Source organism: Nesoenas mayeri (genome assembly GCF_963082525.1).
Source record: "Nesoenas mayeri genome assembly, chromosome: 3".
In the NCBI taxonomy this organism is placed as follows: Eukaryota; Metazoa; Chordata; class Aves; order Columbiformes; family Columbidae; genus Nesoenas; species Nesoenas mayeri.
Window position 1 is genome coordinate 116,754,204 of NC_137544.1, and position 17,894 is coordinate 116,772,097.

The window sequence follows — 17,894 nt, forward strand, 5'->3', positions numbered from 1 at the left end:
AAACCTAACACGAAGGTAGGAAACCCACAGTGGCAACAACAACAGGCATGATTTTCGTAACAACAACAGGCATGATTTTCGTATTTCAGGCACTTTGCTGTGGACTTCTTAATCTATAGACATGTTTGTTTGCATTGTAAAGATATTTTGATGTATCAAATAATCTGATTTTGTTCCATTTCTTGGTAAACACGGGTCAGAAGATGTGTTTTCATCCTAAAGAATATTCTTCTTAGAGGCTTTCCATTAATAATGCATCAGGAAGTGTTTGTTTCTGTTGATCATTCATTGGAAAGCAATCTTTATTACAAACATTATGGTAATAGAGCAATTCCTGAGAGCCTGCACAGCCTGTATATAGTTTTAGAAGTAAAATAAGAAATGCAATAAATGTTATTGTAGAAAAAAATCAGCATGTTGAATGTGAACATACCAATGAGGATTTACAGCAGGAGGTTAGCTCCAGAGCCCCCATCTCATTAACGTGTCTCGGTGGCACATGATGCTGTCACAGGTCTGTGTCCCACTCCGGTCCCATTTGTGCTCATCACCACCTACCCCGTGACACTCGCTGGGTGCTGTGAAATAACCCCCAGACTCCTTCTTGAGGCAGTTTCAGAATGTTCATGGGTACAGTCAGTGCAAGATAAATGGGTTTTGAGACCTAGAAACCATTTTGTGGTGGTGCTGGTGTTTGTTTTTTTGGAAAAGCTATTTTTTACAAATTATCAGGATACATCAGTAGTAAATACAGGGTGCTTGTGGGGAACAGTGTGGTCTAATGATTAGACTGTAAAAAAACTTACCGCAGTCTAACACGCTTTGGTCAATAAGATGTTTGTAATTCCAGCTTTGCAACCACCACCAAGTGTTGGGGACGAAACTTGGTTTCGAAGGATTAAAACATAAGCTGGACATTCAAAAACAAATAAGAAATGTGGATGCCTGAGCACCCTCTTTGCTGGGCTGTGGGTTGGTGCCAATCCGTCTATTTTTGCCGAGCCTTTGCTAGCGGACCCCATTGAGGATGTGACCTAAAATGCAGAGACGGTGTCACCTAGTGCTTGATCCATCAGAGCTGTTTTCCAAGGGCTTTGCAACCACTTTTCTCTTGACAGATGTATGATTTTGCATCCCCGCAGTTCTTACCCTACAGGCACTCCAACCTATAGAAGCCTATTTACTAATACTAATATTCTGAATTAAGTAATATTGTTTCACAACTCTGGTTTTGATTTATTCTTGACGGTAGTGCCTTTTACTGATTATTTTTTCCTGATTCAAAACATGGAAATAGAGTAGCTGTTTCAGACATAGAGTACCTACATCCATTATAATACAGAACTCTAGATTTTAAAATATTTATGTGAACTCAGAAAAAATATTAGAACTGCTTTGATGTTTCACAAATAGCTTGAGATTTGGGGTGTCTCATTTAATGGGTGCCTTATTTAATACCCCCTCCCTCTGAGTGTCCAGCATTTCCTGCAAAGTTAATACCATTAATTATCTCAAACTGAGCACCCAAAGGACTATTTGCTTCTGCAAGTCTGGAATCTTTTCAATTGCCAGGGATAGAAATTATTTGAGTTACCTCCGGGGGTTGGTGTTCTTTATTTATATTTTCTCTTTAATCTGCCCAGAGCTGTTGCAAACTAATTGACTGCAGGAACCTCTGTCTGTACGGTGCTATATATGTGTGCATGTGTATAAGATAATAGAGAGTGACTGACTACAATATATGCGTTTAAGCTACTCAGCTGAAAATTACTGAGCATTAAAATCCACTGGGAATCGCAAGACTTCTAAATTAGGAAAGCACATGTCAGTCAGTGTGTGGAAATGAGTCCTTGTACAAGAGAAGCTTTCAATAAGAAGAATGAGTATTGTTCCCTGGAGTACATCAGTCCTGGTTTGGCCACTCTGTACCAGCTTTTACTGTTTCTCTGGAAGCATACATTGCCTTTTGTTATTATTTTTTCCTGTATTTTGTTCCATTGTGCATTTCTATTAGATATGTCTCGAGGGCCGGCTATCAAGAGACACCCCACTGTGCTGTGGCAAATGAAGGCATTTTCAAAATTAAACAAGGTATTGTGGCATTGAAAAGAAATGTGGACAGTCACAAGTCCTGAACAGCTTGTAATTGTTTAAATGTATTTTTATTATGTTGTGCAGTGACAGGGGAACTCTGAATATTGGCTGATTTGACCTAAGGTTGAAGTGAGCAGAATGCCATAGGGTAAATGAGGGGCTTTGAGAACCCGTTTTTGTGCTTATTGGGTGCGGTCTAGCCCATCAGTATATATTTTTCTATGATTAAAGTATGTGTTTTAATAGTGTTTAAATGACTTACGAATCTGTACCATCTCAAAAAATGTCAGGCACCTTGAAAATCCATGGGAATAAGTTGAATCCTATTGACCGTCAAGCCATTTTGTTCCTAAAACTCATGTGGACATACACTGAAAATTGTATTTCTATGCTTTATTTGAATTAAAACTGAGTTAGACTGAAAAAACTATATGGTCACAGCTGATTGATTTTCCAACAGTGACACTGTTTACACGCAGAAGAGCTCAGCAACATGATAGAGGACTCTTAAAATTGAGGCTGTACTGGCTGACTTAGTCCACTGAGGATTTGTAGATCCTTTTTGTTGCTATTGGAGAGTTGATGTTTTAAGCAGTAATATTAATTAATTGGTAGTGTGTGTCAGAACATTTTCTAAGGGTTTATTTTATTGTTGCCAAGTTGAAATGCTTGAATTATAATCAAGAAGAGCAGAGGATTAGGCAGGGATCACGGGAAACAAGGTTTCTTAATTTGATGAACCAACACAGGATTCTCCTGTATGGGGAGAATCTGCATGACAAAATAAACAATATCCTTTCATGAGATCTCAAACTACCTTATATCTAAAGTAGTGATGACATCTCCCTCTAGAGAACATGAGTACATGAATGAATGAATATAAGACACAACCACAGGACCCACCTACCCCTGGTTTGCAGCAGCTGATTCCTGGATCGTCTCCATCCTGTGCATCCAGAAACGTCCCGCTGTGGTTTGGGAAGTATTTAGGAATAGCTTATCTGGGGAATTTCTCCTCTGTCCCAGAGTCACAGGGATGCATCAGGCCTGACCTGAAACCAGTGCTATTTTTTAACAGCCTTTCCATTAACTTTACTGACTTCTCATTCAGTCAGCTCTACTTTTCTTGTTTCATTTCCTGAACAATAGGGTAGTGTTCTCTGTATTTGTGGTTAAAAATAGAAAAATAGAGGTAAGTTCTTATTAAAAAAAAAAGTATATCTGTAATCAAGGCACGCTTTCTTCTTTTGCAAAGGAAACTCATGCTCTGCTTGCAGCCAGCAGCAGAGAGTCCCCATGGAGAAGCTTAGAACCATCCTTAAAGCAAACCAAAAGGAAATACAAACCTATTGTTGTTGCTGTTCCTTATATTCCTCATTTTTATAGCTATATAGATATACAGAGGTGTGCTGGTCTCCTTGCACTTGCTTCGGCAGCAGGGAGTTGCACCAGTGTGAGCTGAAGGGGAACAAATGTCATTTTTACTTCTCGCTTAGTGTATTTCTTAGCAATTTATGCTGCCATCGGTCCATACCAAACATTTGCTTTCTCCTCAAGGTTGATTATCAGCCCAGCTCACATTTGTCTGGAGTACCGGCTATGCAAGCTGGCCTGACACGTTAATTTAATTTGTACTTCTCAATTCATATTCTTTCATTTATGATCACATATCAGCAAAGGTTACAATTAATCAGAGCAGGGGAACAGAAGCTGAGGAAGCTAATGATGTATTACTGCGTTTTGTTTGCTCTGGAGGGGAATAATTGAGTTCTTACGCTACGGAAAACTATTATTAGTAAGTAAAACAATATCAAAGGAAAGCGACCCGCACCGGTTTCCCATTTTGCAATCCATATTTCTACCAGTTGTCTTAAAAGTTGAAGCATTTTATTAACGCTCCTGGCTTTAACCAGTTTTTTTGCCTATGTGGTGGCCTTGGGGGAAAATGTGCCTTTTATGTCGGGGCTGGAGCGGTCGCTGCCGCCCCCTGCTCTGGGCTTGCAGATGCTACCCAGTGTGTGTGAAGGCAATTTTGAGTTGCTAATAGCATGTCTGTCCCCAAGGCAAAAGGGCTCTGCTGCTGTTTGCTCAGCAGAGGAACCTCAGGGAATCCCTGCAGAAAAAATACAGGCTGCCGGAGTTAACGCAGTGTGCGCTTCCTAATTGAAAATGAACTAATTGCTGGTTGTTTAAAAAGCAAATGTGTTGCTGGGCTGAGGCAGACGATGAACACCAAGCCCCTCTGGAGGCAATTTTTACATCCCAGCCCTGTGCTCCAGCAGCAGAAAGGGGTGTGTAAGAAGTACCTGTGGGTTTCCTTGGGTTGCTGGGGGCTATTGGCCGGCGCTGCTGCCAGGCACAGATTATTTCCTTGGCTTAGTGGGACACGGCATCTGGCTGCTGAAATACTATAATGAAAAAAAATAGTGTTTGTATAGCAATGGTATGCAATCCTTAAAAGCCCAATTTTAAAGTAAAAACACCCATCTCACTTCATTATTCTAGTTACTAGTTTTATAAGGATTTTGTATGTTTTTATGCATGGCAGGATTTCACAGACCTTTGCTCAGTCTGTGGCATCATCTGGGACGGCAAGTGCTCTTGTCAGTGCTTAGTGGATGCACTTGGGACTCTTTCGGTAGTTTTCAAGATTACAAGACAAAATAAGTCTTTCAGACCTTCCTAGTTTTCATTCTAAAAGAAATAGCTACTGAGAGGGGAAGACAAAAGTGGCTCTGACTTTTTCATTGGGAACAGAGTTTGGCACTTTATAAGGTGGAGTTGAGCAGATTTATCTCTTACGGGGGGGTTAACTGGATTCCTCTTATTTAGGATATGATAAAAGATACAGAATATGATTAACTTCAGGATTGAAGGCATGCTTTTTCCTTTTATTCTAACTGCCTTGGGTTTTACATGCTATAAGTGCAAAAATTTGTTCTTTGAGGCTATTTACACAAATGTAGACTTTCAGCTTTTCAGTTCATCAGTTCCCCTGTGTGTCCCCTGATCTCACATACAGGGGAGGGATGACCCACCAAAACCCCAGCATGGGTCCAGGTGTATGAGACTGAACTAACAGAGCAGCCGAACACCTCTGAACTTGAGCTCAGGGTAGGAGCTGGGTGAGGCTTTAACTTCTCATGGGAAGGCTATTGGTGGAAATCCTGCCCTGAGCACAGGCACCATCATGGGAGGACCTGAATGGGCTCCCTTGCACCCAAAATAATACTGTCACCAGGTCGTACCTTCGTTTGTGAGGGGGAGGCAGCACGACGATGGTGCAGTAGCTGATGGAGTGGATTTGCTTTGCTGCTCTGTGTCTCATACCTTGCACAGGCAGTATCTTGAACACAGGGAATTTCTTCTGCCTGTGGGGACCTGATCTGTTCTTGGAAGTCATGTGTGAAATTCAGACCTGTCTGGGAGTCCACGGCACTGTGGTGCTCAGTGAATTATTTCAGTGCATGGAAAGGAGTGAAGTGAAAAGGATCTAACAGGCAAGGTGTGCTGATTAGCATGTAATTCGATTTGTTGTGCACTACAGTAAACAGCATTAAGTGCAAGCTGCAGTGGTTGCTCCTGATAGCACGTTTCAGCATTACCTGGGTTCCTGGAGCAGGTGAATGAAGCTTTGTTGTAACTGCTGGGCGAGGATCACAGAGCTGGCAGTACTGCTTTCTTGGGCAGAAGCTTGAATAACACAAATACTACCGTTACGAAAGGTTTTGGGGGCTCTGTCTACAGAGCACAGCTCACACATTTCTCCTGCTGTCCCTGCTCCTTTCCTGTTCCCCAGCAGCACAGCAAGGGCCAGCACTGCCCTGGGTTACTTGGGCACTGTCAGCAGGAAAGCTGGTGTGATAGTCTGATTTCTCCCCATTACTACTGTGTTTTGTTCCAGTAAACATCATGGCCATATTTTTTCCATCATGGCTTTGGTAAAGAAAGTCTGTCACACTTACTAAATTGTTTGGTTGTTGCAATTGAAGGACTACCTCTTTCAGACCTCCCATTTATAAACATGAAATCAATGTGCTACATCATTTCAGCATAAGTGAAGTATCTCAACAGAAATACCCCATGGAAGCCACATAGCGATGAGTCCTGTTTTTTCTGGCCTCAGAGCTGGCTCAAGCCCACTGCCATTAATAGTATAATAGTTGTTGGTATGACAGGCTCCCCCAGGCCCCTTGTGTTGAGTATCACCTTGTGCCATGTACATGATGTTGAAATCAACCAGACTATTCATTGGCCAAGCACATGCAAGTAAAGGACAGACATCCTGGTTGTGCTCATCCCCATAAAATAAATTTGGAATATGATACCTCTCATTTCCTCTCGTTTTGCGGGGGCGAGTGCAGGAGGAGCTGGACGGAGAGGTGGCATTTGCTGAGAGACCTGGCACAATGAGGAGCATGTTGAAGGCTGTCAGAAGGAATTAAGTCGGGCTGGGTGCTCTGGCATGGGGAGGGTTGGGTGAGGGTGCCAAGGGCAGCCCTGCAGCCACTTACCTCCCTTTGCCTCCTCAGAATGCAGCCGATGTCCCACTTGTCTGTGGGATGCTCTCCTAACTAATCCCATTAGGAAATGAGGGGTTCTTATCAACTGCCTGTGGATTGCTTTTTTGCATGACAGAGAACAGATAGGTGCCTGAATGGGCTGTAAGTTCATACATTTTGTGCTCTTGATAGAAATTTCATAGCATTTATGTTGCACACACGTTATCCTGGAAAGGTCCGTTGTGTCTCTTCAAACCACTTAGGTTTCTCCTGTTCCTAAAGCAATTTGATAAGCCTTGCAGAGCTTTCTCATTTAATCACTTGTCCAGGATGTTTTTTGCTTCCACATCTGATTAAATGCTTGATCTTTTTGTACCATATCAATAACGCTATGGTAAAAATTAAACCATCTCTTTTTTGAGGCATGAGGACCAAGCACATTAGTGGGGCCTGAATCGGGGCTCTAACAAACAAGAAGTTCCACAGCCCCACAGGGGGATGTTCTCTGGCCACCGAGACGCATCGCACGCATCCGCGTGGCTGAATCAGTCCCTTGCTGTGCGAGGTGTCAGTATCCCTGTCTCTCCTGCTATAGCTTCACGGTCAATTTAAGCTGATCTAAGCAGGAGCTGCAGTCAAAAGGAGGGGACAAGTCTCACTGCTCAAGCCTCAGACACCATCCCACTGCAAAAATGTGACCTTGGCATCAGGTTTTAGACTAAAATATTCTCCTGAGAAAGGTCCCACTGGGGCACAGTTGACATTTGCTTCTAGCTGTAATGGTATTAAAACAAGATAGTACAATGCATCAAAGAGCGATTTAAAAACAAAAGAGTAATATGTGGTTGAATGAAACCGCTATATATTTTTTAAAAGGCAATATGCAGTATGCCAGCTGATGTGCTTTTATTCATCTGGTGGTGTTTGGGGCTCCGGAGGATTTCAAGCCTCCAACAGCAGTGTTAGGGTGTAAGTCCAGTGGGAAACCTTGTGAGTACTAGCATTGATCAGATGAAGAAGTGCGTGTCTAGAGCTGATGGTTTAAAATGCAACTCCAATAGGTCTCATGGATTCACATCCCAGAGGGTGAATGAAATCAATCCAGTGCCATTGATCTGCAGCCAGCTGCGATTTGTGGAGCCTGGCAGATGGGCTGTGAATACAAGCTACTACCTGAACTACCGACTTCTTCTGTTTGAGCCGTGAAAATAAGTAATCTTTGAGTAGAGACCAACCACGATGGCTGTGGGTTAGGCTGGAAACATTTCTGCAAGTGCCACAAGGTACCCAACATGCCACCAATGAGAAAAATACAAATATCACAATACTGGAAGTGGAAAAAGGGCCAGATTGCAAGGTGATTGTAAGAGATTTTAGGAGAGGAGGGTGAGGAAGATATCAGGGTTAACAGAGTTGGAGAGAGACTGTCCAAAGGGCAGGACATTCGGAGGGAGTTCAGGGAGGGGGAGAAAGCCAGCGGGAGGTGTGGGAGATGAGATCTGTGAAGAAAGGCCAACGGGAGCAGGTCTGCTCTGTCTAAAGAAAATACACACGAGGGAGACATAATCACCTCCAGACACACAGGGGGACTTCTAAGGAGCCAGCAATCAATTTTAAAATAATGGACCTGATCTTTAAATGAAGTAGTAAAAGGGAATGAGGGTGGAATAAATACCTGATTTATCAGCCCATCTTTTTTTTTGTAGCAGCAATGCAGCTGTATTTTCTTCCTTGATCGTCTCTCCACCTTCTGAATCACAGAGTCAGGGCAGCACATTTACAGCTGAGTCTCTCCTGTGATACAAGAAGTTTTATAGAGCTGCCGGCCTCCTCATCCAGCTACTATTTTAGGCAGATGCTGCTCAAGGGTTTACTGAACCCTGCTCAGTTTTGAGACAGCAGAAAGAAGGCAGGGGACTTTTCCAGGACAGGACAGTATTTCATAGAAAAGCAACAGGACCTCTGTCTGTTTCCAGGACTGGGAATTTCTCCTTTCCTTACACAGTAGGTTTTCTTTCCTGGGAATAGAGGCATTTCCTTATTTCATAAGGTATTTGACTGATAACATCTACTAAAATTATCTGTGCAGTAGAGACAATGGCTGCAAGTTGCAACAAATCATAAAGATGATGTGTTTTTTTTTCTTTCCCTTCCCATTTCCCTGTGACTTCCCCAGATTTTTCCACCATGTTCGGCAAGAAGAAGAAAAGGCTGGAAATTTCCGGACCCTCGAACTTCGAGCACCGGGTTCACACTGGCTTTGACCACCGGGAGCAGAAGTTCACGGGGCTGCCTCAGCAGTGGCACAGCTTGCTGGCGGACACGGCCAACAGGCCCAAGCCTATGGTGGATCCCTCATGCATCACTCCCATCCAGCTGGCGCCTATGAAGGTATCGTGCAAAGTCACCTTTGAGTTTCCTAATTCAATAATAATTTTCCTTTTCGCCTTTATTTGCATGTAATCCTAATGAATAGTGGCTGCCCTGGGAGGTGCAGGCGTGGATGGGGAGTGTAGAAGTACAGAGAGAGCTGCAAATCCAAATATTTAATACTAGGGCTGCAAGGAAAAATTGTTATATGTATAAAACTTGTCCCAGAAGAGTGTGAGTCACGAGTCTTGCAGGGGCCGTGCCTTCATGCTCCCGGGCTGCAGAAGAAAAAGCTACAAGTCCTGTTGGAGGCCCAAAAATGATGCTTCTCTGCAGCATAGAGCTCCTTGATAATTAATTTAAGAACAGTGCTTTAGGCAAAGTCAGTTTGGAGCAAGGGAGGGAGGGAAAACTGCACCAAAGGATAAAAATTAAATTGCTTGTTCAGCTGGGCGAGGAGCTCAGGGAGGGATCTCATTGCCACCCGCTGCTGCCTGGAGGGGGTAACACAGGTGATGGAGCTGAGCTCCTCGCTGGGTGGTAAAATGAAGGGAAACAGCTCCAGGTTGTGGCTTGGGAGGTTCAGGCTGGACAAGTGGGGAAAAAACTTGGCTGGGAGGGTAGAGCAGCATTGACGGGGCACCAGCGCGGCTCAGGATTCCATAGACACATTTGTTCTGATTTAGCAGCATTTCTGGGATCGCACATCCTAACATTCCAGTAAATCACATCTGTCTGCTGGTGGTAGACTATACCTCACTGGCCTTGTACATCTCACTGTCATGCAGCTGCAAAATACATTTAGGATTTCATCTTCATGTGGATTTTTCTGAAGCAAGGGAAAATCAGATAATCCCAAGAGCACAGACCCTGTATTTATATTTGATAAGTGCTCTTTGCTAAATTTACATTTATTGTCTGCTCCTGGAGGACACTTACCACTTGCTGATCAGCACTGCTGAGTATTGCTACAGGACAAAGGTGATAAAACAAAAGTCTTGATTTTTTTTTTGCTGTAATAAAATATCTTACTGTATAATAGAGACCTAGAATAATGAGGCAAAAAGTAGGTAAACCTTTTCCTGCTGGGGGAGGAGAGCAACTTTGTTCCACAGCCCTTCTTAACATTAAAATATCCCTGGATGTTTTGATATGAATGCATAAAGATGTTTTAAAATGAAACAAAATCAGTTTACTGTCTTGCAGCAGTTCCATCTCTTTTCTGCAGTTCTAGGGCCATAAATCCATAAGCTTAAAAAGTTTTAAAATGTATTAGCTTCGTCAACATCATATGGGCAACACAACTTTGGGTCCTGCAATGTGAAGGATCAAGACTTAAATGAGTAATGGCTGCATTTTAAAATGGAGAAAATCCCTACCAGTTCTTTCCAAGAAATGTGTCAGTTCTTGCCTTTTTTTTGATCTGTGTATCAGCGGTCTGCATGTGTCTGTACACCAGGGGTCTATAAATGTGCATATACCAGGGATGCACTTTGGAATAACAGTGCTAAGAAAAGCAGGTTAGTTTTAGTAGCAACTTAGAGTCATTGAGTGTAATCCGAGAATTTGCTTTTAAGGCTATTGCAAGATATCATTTTACTGTATTTTATTAAGAATTAACATGGCTTGTTTTGCTATAACTTAACTTACAGAAAGGAACGGATTGTGGCCACTGTAAGAATATTTAATGTTGCTGATCTAGTCGAGCATAATCATTTAATTTAGACTTTTTTTTTTTTTAATTTGTGCATGTTCACCAGTACCTTTAGTCCTGTTGAAAGGTTATTTAGGCACTAAGGATTTCATAACTTCATTAAGAATTGAAGATTTAAAATGCAGTTGCAGTTTGTGAAGATGGGAACCAGAGGCTCCGAGATCTCAATACCGTATACAATTTTTTTCTTTTCCACCTGGCAATTGATAGCTTAATTAACACACTTATGAACGCATTGAGGTGTAGCAGTAAAAGATTCATAATTGAGTCCTGTGTCACAGTATTAAGTCAGGTTGAGGCATTTGGGCTGAGTTAGTTCATGCCTTGTTTTCAGGTCGTACAGGAGTTCTGTAACTCCGCTGTTCTGCACTCCTAAATTTATTCTCTGTTTAATTACTTCAGTATTGACTACCTGTACGGTGTGAGGCAGTGGTGCTCTTGCTAACAAGCACTTCTTCACCACTGAAGAGCAGCATAGGTCATAGACGTAGACTCTGAGAGCACAGTTTCTTGTTTTTGCGATATAACTGGTGTTTGCTTGCTTTGGGCTTCACCCAAGGCTGAGGCAGAGGAAAGGAAAGACATTTTCTTGACTTCTGTAGGTTTTACAGCTTTTCCCGTTAGTGGTGGTTCCTTGTTTCTCAGTCGCAAAGCAGATAGGATCTGATGATGCGTGGTGTATCCCTTTGGGTAAAGCAAATAAATGGTAAATATTCTCTCTGCTCCGTCTATATTCAAAGGCAGCAGCAGCGATGATGAAGAGGCAGCGCCCTGGTCTCCCAAATATCCTGGGGGATGTCATCACCCTGGCTCTGCGTTGGCGGGGATGAAAGGCCTGTAGTGCTTTTGCACGTGGGCGGCGGCGGCTTATCATGGCAATATCAGCGTTTGAATCCAAACCTGAGCTGACTGTACAAATTCGTTCATTTCAAGTATGAGGAGAGACAATAATGGGATTTCCCTTCTCGGTGTGGGTGACCCAGATACCGGCAGAGTATTGTGTATTTCAGATGCTAACACAAGTCAGCATGAAAAATAGAAAGCGACAATGATCTTGAGAGGTTTGGGGTGTGGAGAAAGGCAATTTTGAAAAAAGACTGATTTTTTGACTGAAAACATCTCTGTGAAAAACGTGGACCGTCTGTGCCTTCCTGTACTTAAAACAGGCTTCATGAAGTCTTGAGATCCTGAATCCAGGCCTCTTGGTCCTCTTGCTTCAGTATTTTGTAGTTGTCCCATGTGTACCTGGAGTTCATGGCTTGCGTGTTTGCCCTCAGCACACAATGTGCTTGGCCTGTCATCGCTGTTATGCTACACAGGAGCTTCAATTTGTTGCCACTCTTTGATTTTTGCAAAGCTTCAGAATCAATAACTAAGCAAATTTTTTGTCCTTAGGCAGCAAAACTGATTCTTCATGGTTCCTCCACTCTGCTCAAAATGTTAGAAAAACAAACCAAACCCCTTTTTTGGAGATTTTGGCCAGAAGAGCTTAGCACTGTCTCTGTAAAGATGCTCTGTTAAGATGCTTGAACGCCTGCTGCCATCAGTGGGAGCAGGACAGCACTGAAGACTTGTTAAAATCCCTTCTTATGTTTCCCAGTGTAGGGAACAGCTGAGCGTCCTCACTTCCGTCAGTTACTGGAGGAAAAAATGCCATTTCTTTTTGAAGAAACACCACGTCGGGGTTATTCTTCAGTTGTCTGTGCTGGGATGCGTGTGAAGCCTCCATCACTTTGCTGTCGTCGATGCTTTGGGTAGTCTCCCCCATCCACACCATCAGCAAGGTCAGGGTGCCCAGTTTGAGGATGATGTGGTGTGGTGGGCTTGTCCTTGAGTAAAGAGAGAGGTGGCTGTGAGGATTTGGGTGGCCAAATATACACAGGTATAAAGAGGACCAAATCTTTCTTGCTGGGACCTTTCGTGTCCTGCCCTGTGCACATTGCAATAAATCCAACCATGTTAATGTGGCACAATTTCACATTTCCTGATTTTTTTCCCCCATTTTCTTCCCTTGAAAACACAGGGTGTAAGGGGATTAGGGTTCTAGTTGTCCTGTAGTATCTGACATGCACTGAGATGAGCATTCTCGCAGCTTGGTGATGCAGAGGGTGTTCAGCCAGCAAAGACAGAGTGGCATCCTCAGATTGGCATCAGTGCTGCATTGTTGGCAAAATGGAAGGAGCCTCTTCTGTGCCACGTGGGTTGAGCTGCCTTAAAAGTAGAGAAAATGTCCTTTCCATCACTTCACCAAAATGCCCTCGCATGCCCTGTGCCGAGATACACATTAATTTGAGATGCATATTAATTGTGCCATTAACCTGTGGCAGGTCATTTACCTGGTATCCTGCAATGTGTGGGTGTTGCAGGGCAGAGAATTTCTGTGGGGGACAGACACAGGGTCACTGGCTTTTCTCTTTTTCTATTATGCTCCTGTTTCAGGGGTCTAATCTATATGTTTTGTCTTACTAGTTTTACTTTTTCTCACTTCTGTCTCTCAAACTTTGACCCCAATACTGGCGAGTTCTTTTAAACCTTTATAAGCTTCTATATTTCAGCCTCTGTACTATACAGGGGAAAAAAAATCAGAAAATGTGTTACTGGTCATAGCCCTTTTAATAGCTCTCACGTGGAAATCAAAGCTCTGTTTACTGTGCATGTTGGCAGAAGGAAGAGCAGATATTTCTCTTCCCCGTCCTATTTGTTGTCTTAAAGTTATTTCCAGCAATGATATTCAGGCCTCATTTAAGGTGTCTTTTCCTACATTTGTGTGCTTTTCTTGCTTAGATGGAGGACGCTGAGTGTTTGCAGAGCTGTGCACAGTGGTGCTGAGTGGCCAGAGACCCCAAAAAGGGGACATGAGCAGGAGTCCTTGTCTGGGCTTGAGCAGTTGGAGATGTCCAGTTAGATAACCCACAGCCCTCTTCTCACATGTGGAGCTGCACAGGGGAAAGTCTGACCGGGAAAAGGGGGTTTTAGAAATAAAGAGCTGCTCAAAGGCTTTGCCTGCTACTCAAGGGCAGATGGTTGAAGTGGTAGTTGCCTTCTTCCTCGCCCTCCCAAATTTTTGCCTCTCCTTGATAGCTCCTTCTTTTTACTTATTCCTCCTGCGGCACCTCTGTAGATAGGACAGTCTGAAGTTCTTGCTTGAAGAAGGCTGGCTCCCATCCCACCAGGATGCTGTGGTCCCACGGTGCTTTTCTTGCTGGGACAGGATGGCTGCTGACATCTCGTGGGCCTTCCTTGTAAGCACATGATGAAAATTCATGCTTTAATAACTCACGTCTCACAATTCCACGCTTTGCAGTCACATGCTGGGCCTGGCGTGTGCTCAGCTGGGAGGAGAGAAGCTGGCGGGGGTGTCGCCAAAAAGGGCAAGAGCCAGCACCTTGGAGCATAGGAAATTCTGGGTGAAAGGAAGATTTTTTTTGCCAGCAAGCATGCTTAAGGAGCAGGACAGCAGCCTGGAGGATCTCAGCCTTTAGAGAGGGCAAAATTTGATGGACAGTGCTCTGAGCGGACTTGTGACATTAGCCCAGCTCTGAGCAGGAGGTGGGACTGGGTGACCTGCAAAGCTCCCTTCCAGCCTCAGTTCTCCTGTGATTACCTTCATCTACAGGTAATTACAGTCAGATTTGCTGTTGTCCTGCAACGCAGACGCACTTGTGATTTATTTTGGTCACTGAATAGGATTACATTTGATGCTACACCGTGCCAGGAGAAACTACTGCAACATATTTAAGTAGAGCCTTTCTTTCAAAGGAATAATGCTTCAGTCCTGAGGGCTATTTGATTTTCTACATTTTAAAGTAACAATACTGCTTCAGTTCATCTCTGTACCCCTGCGTGCAGCTGTAATACACGTATGCCACCTAGTGTCCATAGACATGTCGTACTGCGGCATTTACTTGATAGGAGAAGAGCCACGTTGCGACTTCTGTGTAAACCTGCAGAAAATCTATCACTGTAGAAATAAAAACAGCCACAGTATGCATTAATGAAGGAAGCACACAGCTCAGAAGTTTTTAATAACTTGTATCGCTGGGTTACTGTGTTCTCATGTGCACTGCATTCTACAGAGAAACTTTCCATTTTATTTCTGATTGTGTGATTTCAGTAAATTACAGGTTCTTATGTAAGTCCTTTAGAAGAACATTTGTGCTGCCTTTGAAGTTGGGTTTGACAGTAGAGAAAATGCCTGAATTAAAGGAATAGGAAGGAGTTTTTCACATGAGTAGTTTGTTTTATTGAAAATGCAGTTTTACTGTAAGGATTTTCAGCTGGAAGAGGATACATTTTGGGGATTATAATTTGTTGGTTTCAGGTTTATCTGGGAAAATATTTAAATGTTTTGGTTTCAAAGAACAAAGCAGCCTTGGATGTCAAGTTGCAGAGCAGAGCCATTGCCACCACTTGTCTTCTGGCACTTGCTGTGCAGGACCTGTCCGTCCCTCCCCTCCGATGGACCCTGGACAGCAGTGCTATTGCTCCACTAATACCAGCTTCTCCTTTCCTTGCACCCTTCTCAGGTCTTCTCCGTATCCACATATGTTCAGTGACATTAATACTTCTTCATCTCTGTCAAAAGTACATTAACTGGTGCATGGATTTTTCTGCTGCATTTTCACAGTGACAGCCCAGAGTCATCATAAAATGAAGGAATCACCTCTTCCCATGGTGCTTTTAACTGATGCATTCTCAGTTCTTCTTTATAGTTCCAAGTTTCTGGCTTTTTCTGAACAGCAAAATTCCTGATTGGCTTTTTAGCTCTTTTGTTTTCACGCCATTGAAGCGCTTCATCCAGCCTGACATGAGAAAGGAGTTACTTTACCTGGGCCTGCAGCGGTAATGGACATTAATATAGATTACAGACTTCTGTGAGTAAAAGTAGTTTTCCCCAATACAATTACTAAAAGAATGTTTTAAAATGCTGTTTTCATCAGCATTGTGATTTTGAGTAATATTAGCACTGGAGGAATATTGCAAGGTCAAGCTTTAGTTTTGTTAATGAGAACTTACACAGGTGAGCAGACCTTTGCAGTACACTAAGTACAAATTGAAAGTAAATTTAGAGTTCCCGTCTACATCTGCTGAGGCAGTCTGGCCTGCTTTAGAGCTTGAGAAACACATTAACCTGTAAGCCTAAACAAAAAAAGGGGCAAACTCAGTGTCAGTGTTTCAGAAAATGAATCTGGTCTCCTCTGGGAATACCAGAGTGGGAATACTCCCCAGGTAGCGCTGTGCAACCTGAAATGAGCCAGGAATTAGATCCTGAGCAAGGACACTCGTAATCAGGTTCTTTTTTTAATGTGGAAGTTAGTCCTTGAAGACAAATCTACAGGAAGCTGTTCCAGTAACTCCTCTGGCTGCCCTGACAAATGAGCCACGCACCCAGGTTGCTGCTGGAGCTGGAGGGCTCTGGCTCCATCAGAGCTGCTGTGGCTTTTGTTTCATTCCCATTTGTTTAGCTGAGCTTTTTGCCTCCAGAATTTCCCTGCACTGACCCATACAATCTCTGAGGCCAGAAGCAGGATTTTGGGCAAACAGAGGCAGTTCTAGGGGCAACTGCTGCAGTGGTAGAATCCCTCTGATTCCTGTACCATGGCAGTGATCCCACCAAGCAAGATGTGGAAAATAAGGAGCAAAGTGTAAGTAGTAAATGTTTTCCCCAGCAAACATGTAGAGAGGCTGAATGTGTTTTACTAAGCTTCAGTCACATAGTCCAGAGGGCTCTTGCTTGGCCCAGCTGAGGAAACTGATGGAGTCAAACACCCAGGAGATTTAACGCCATAAACTGGCCAAACCCCTGGTAGTGCTGCTGAAGTCCCTGGGATAGAAGGCTGTGTTGATGTTAGAAAATCTTGGCTCATTTTGCCTGTGGCCGGCAGCGGGAACACTAGGTGGCAGCAAGAAATCTCTGGAAATTCATCTCCCTGCATGTCAAAAGTGGAGCCAGACAGCAGAAGTAATGCGAAATCTGCGTGGGCATCCTGATGGCATTTGTTCAAGATAGATGTTTTACCCCACTGCGTAACGGGTCTGTGGAAGGGATTGCCGTGTAAAATTGCTCACGCAGCATTTACACTCTACATCGGCACTAGGGCTGCGCTCGCTACTTCCATTTCTATTTAACCGTGCAGTGACAATAATCATTCAATAACTACACGTTCTGCACATCTCCACAATGTATTTGTTCCTAGGTCTGGTAATGAACTTGTTTTGGTCCATTGTGGTCCAGAACAGAAACCGTACTGGTTATAATCCCATTAAATTATATTCTAACCAAACAGCCAAGTTTATTCAATCCCAGCAGAGTTTAGCTCAAAATGAGCAGTAGGATCAAGGGGAAAACACTGTTGCCAAGCAGCTTGCTTACCTGTGGAGCCAAAGCTCCAGATGTAAATGTGGTTTTTTTCTCTCTCTTGCTCTGACATGATTAAATCTGGGCTTTGGTGACTCTCTAGGAATTTGAAAATGCTTTGCTGCTCTTTCTTTTTTGTCTTCCCCTTCATGCAGGATCCAATTACCCTAGACAAGTCCTGTGTATTATGGGGAAACAACGCTGACTTGCCTGCAGAGACTTTTAAATGCCTTTTCTGTTGTCTGTGGGGTGAACTGTGTGGGCTAGAAAAAAAAGGCTTTTGAGATACAGGTCTTTGGAGAGAGAAGCATGAACAGAAGTCTTTATGATGATGATTCCTGCTTTTTAATTGCCAAGCACAGATTGAACAGGCTTTAGTTAACTATCAGGATCACACAGTTAAAAGACTAGCAAGAGATTATGAATTTTACCAAATTTTACAGTTTTGTAGTCTGAACGCAGCAGTAATTGCTATCCGTGTCCTAGTTTGCATTTAATAATTCCCACAGAGCACAGCGCAAGTGAAGATGCTTGCTGTTAAAGACTTACGCTTCCATATGAAGTAGCACTTTGCGGGAGAATTGCGACATAGAGGCATAAAAAACTGGTTTAAACACCCAGGCTTTTGTGAAGCACCACTCTGGGACCAGAAGATCGGCTCTGAATCCCATCCCATACCCCAGGCCAGAGGGAGCAGCCCCAATGCTTTCCTACCAGCACCAGCTTCACGGCCCTTCTCCTTCCCGACTTTCCATGCTGTCCAGGGAGGCTGAGGTAGGGGAGGGAACAGCACTTTGTCAGGCAGATTAATTTATTAAGCGTGTCAGGACCAATCTGCCGCTGGGGACAGAGTGCA

The 17,894-nt window shown here is 43.4% G+C and overlaps 1 protein-coding gene across 1 annotated transcript in view; it reads left to right on the top strand.

Moving 5' to 3' along the window:
* Positions 1–2,038: 2,038 nt before the first annotated feature.
* The window catches only part of PAK5 (p21 (RAC1) activated kinase 5), a gene marked incomplete at its 3' end in the record, with an annotated part of 41,156 nt that continues 25,300 nt past the window's right edge, over positions 2,039–17,894 (top strand). The window contains exons 1-2 of the mRNA XM_080341175.1: positions 2,039–2,091; positions 8,773–8,987. Of these exons, the coding sequence (XP_080197301.1) occupies positions 8,784–8,987 (204 nt within the window). The 5' untranslated portion in view covers positions 2,039–2,091; positions 8,773–8,783. The remainder of the gene's footprint in view (positions 2,092–8,772; positions 8,988–17,894) is intronic.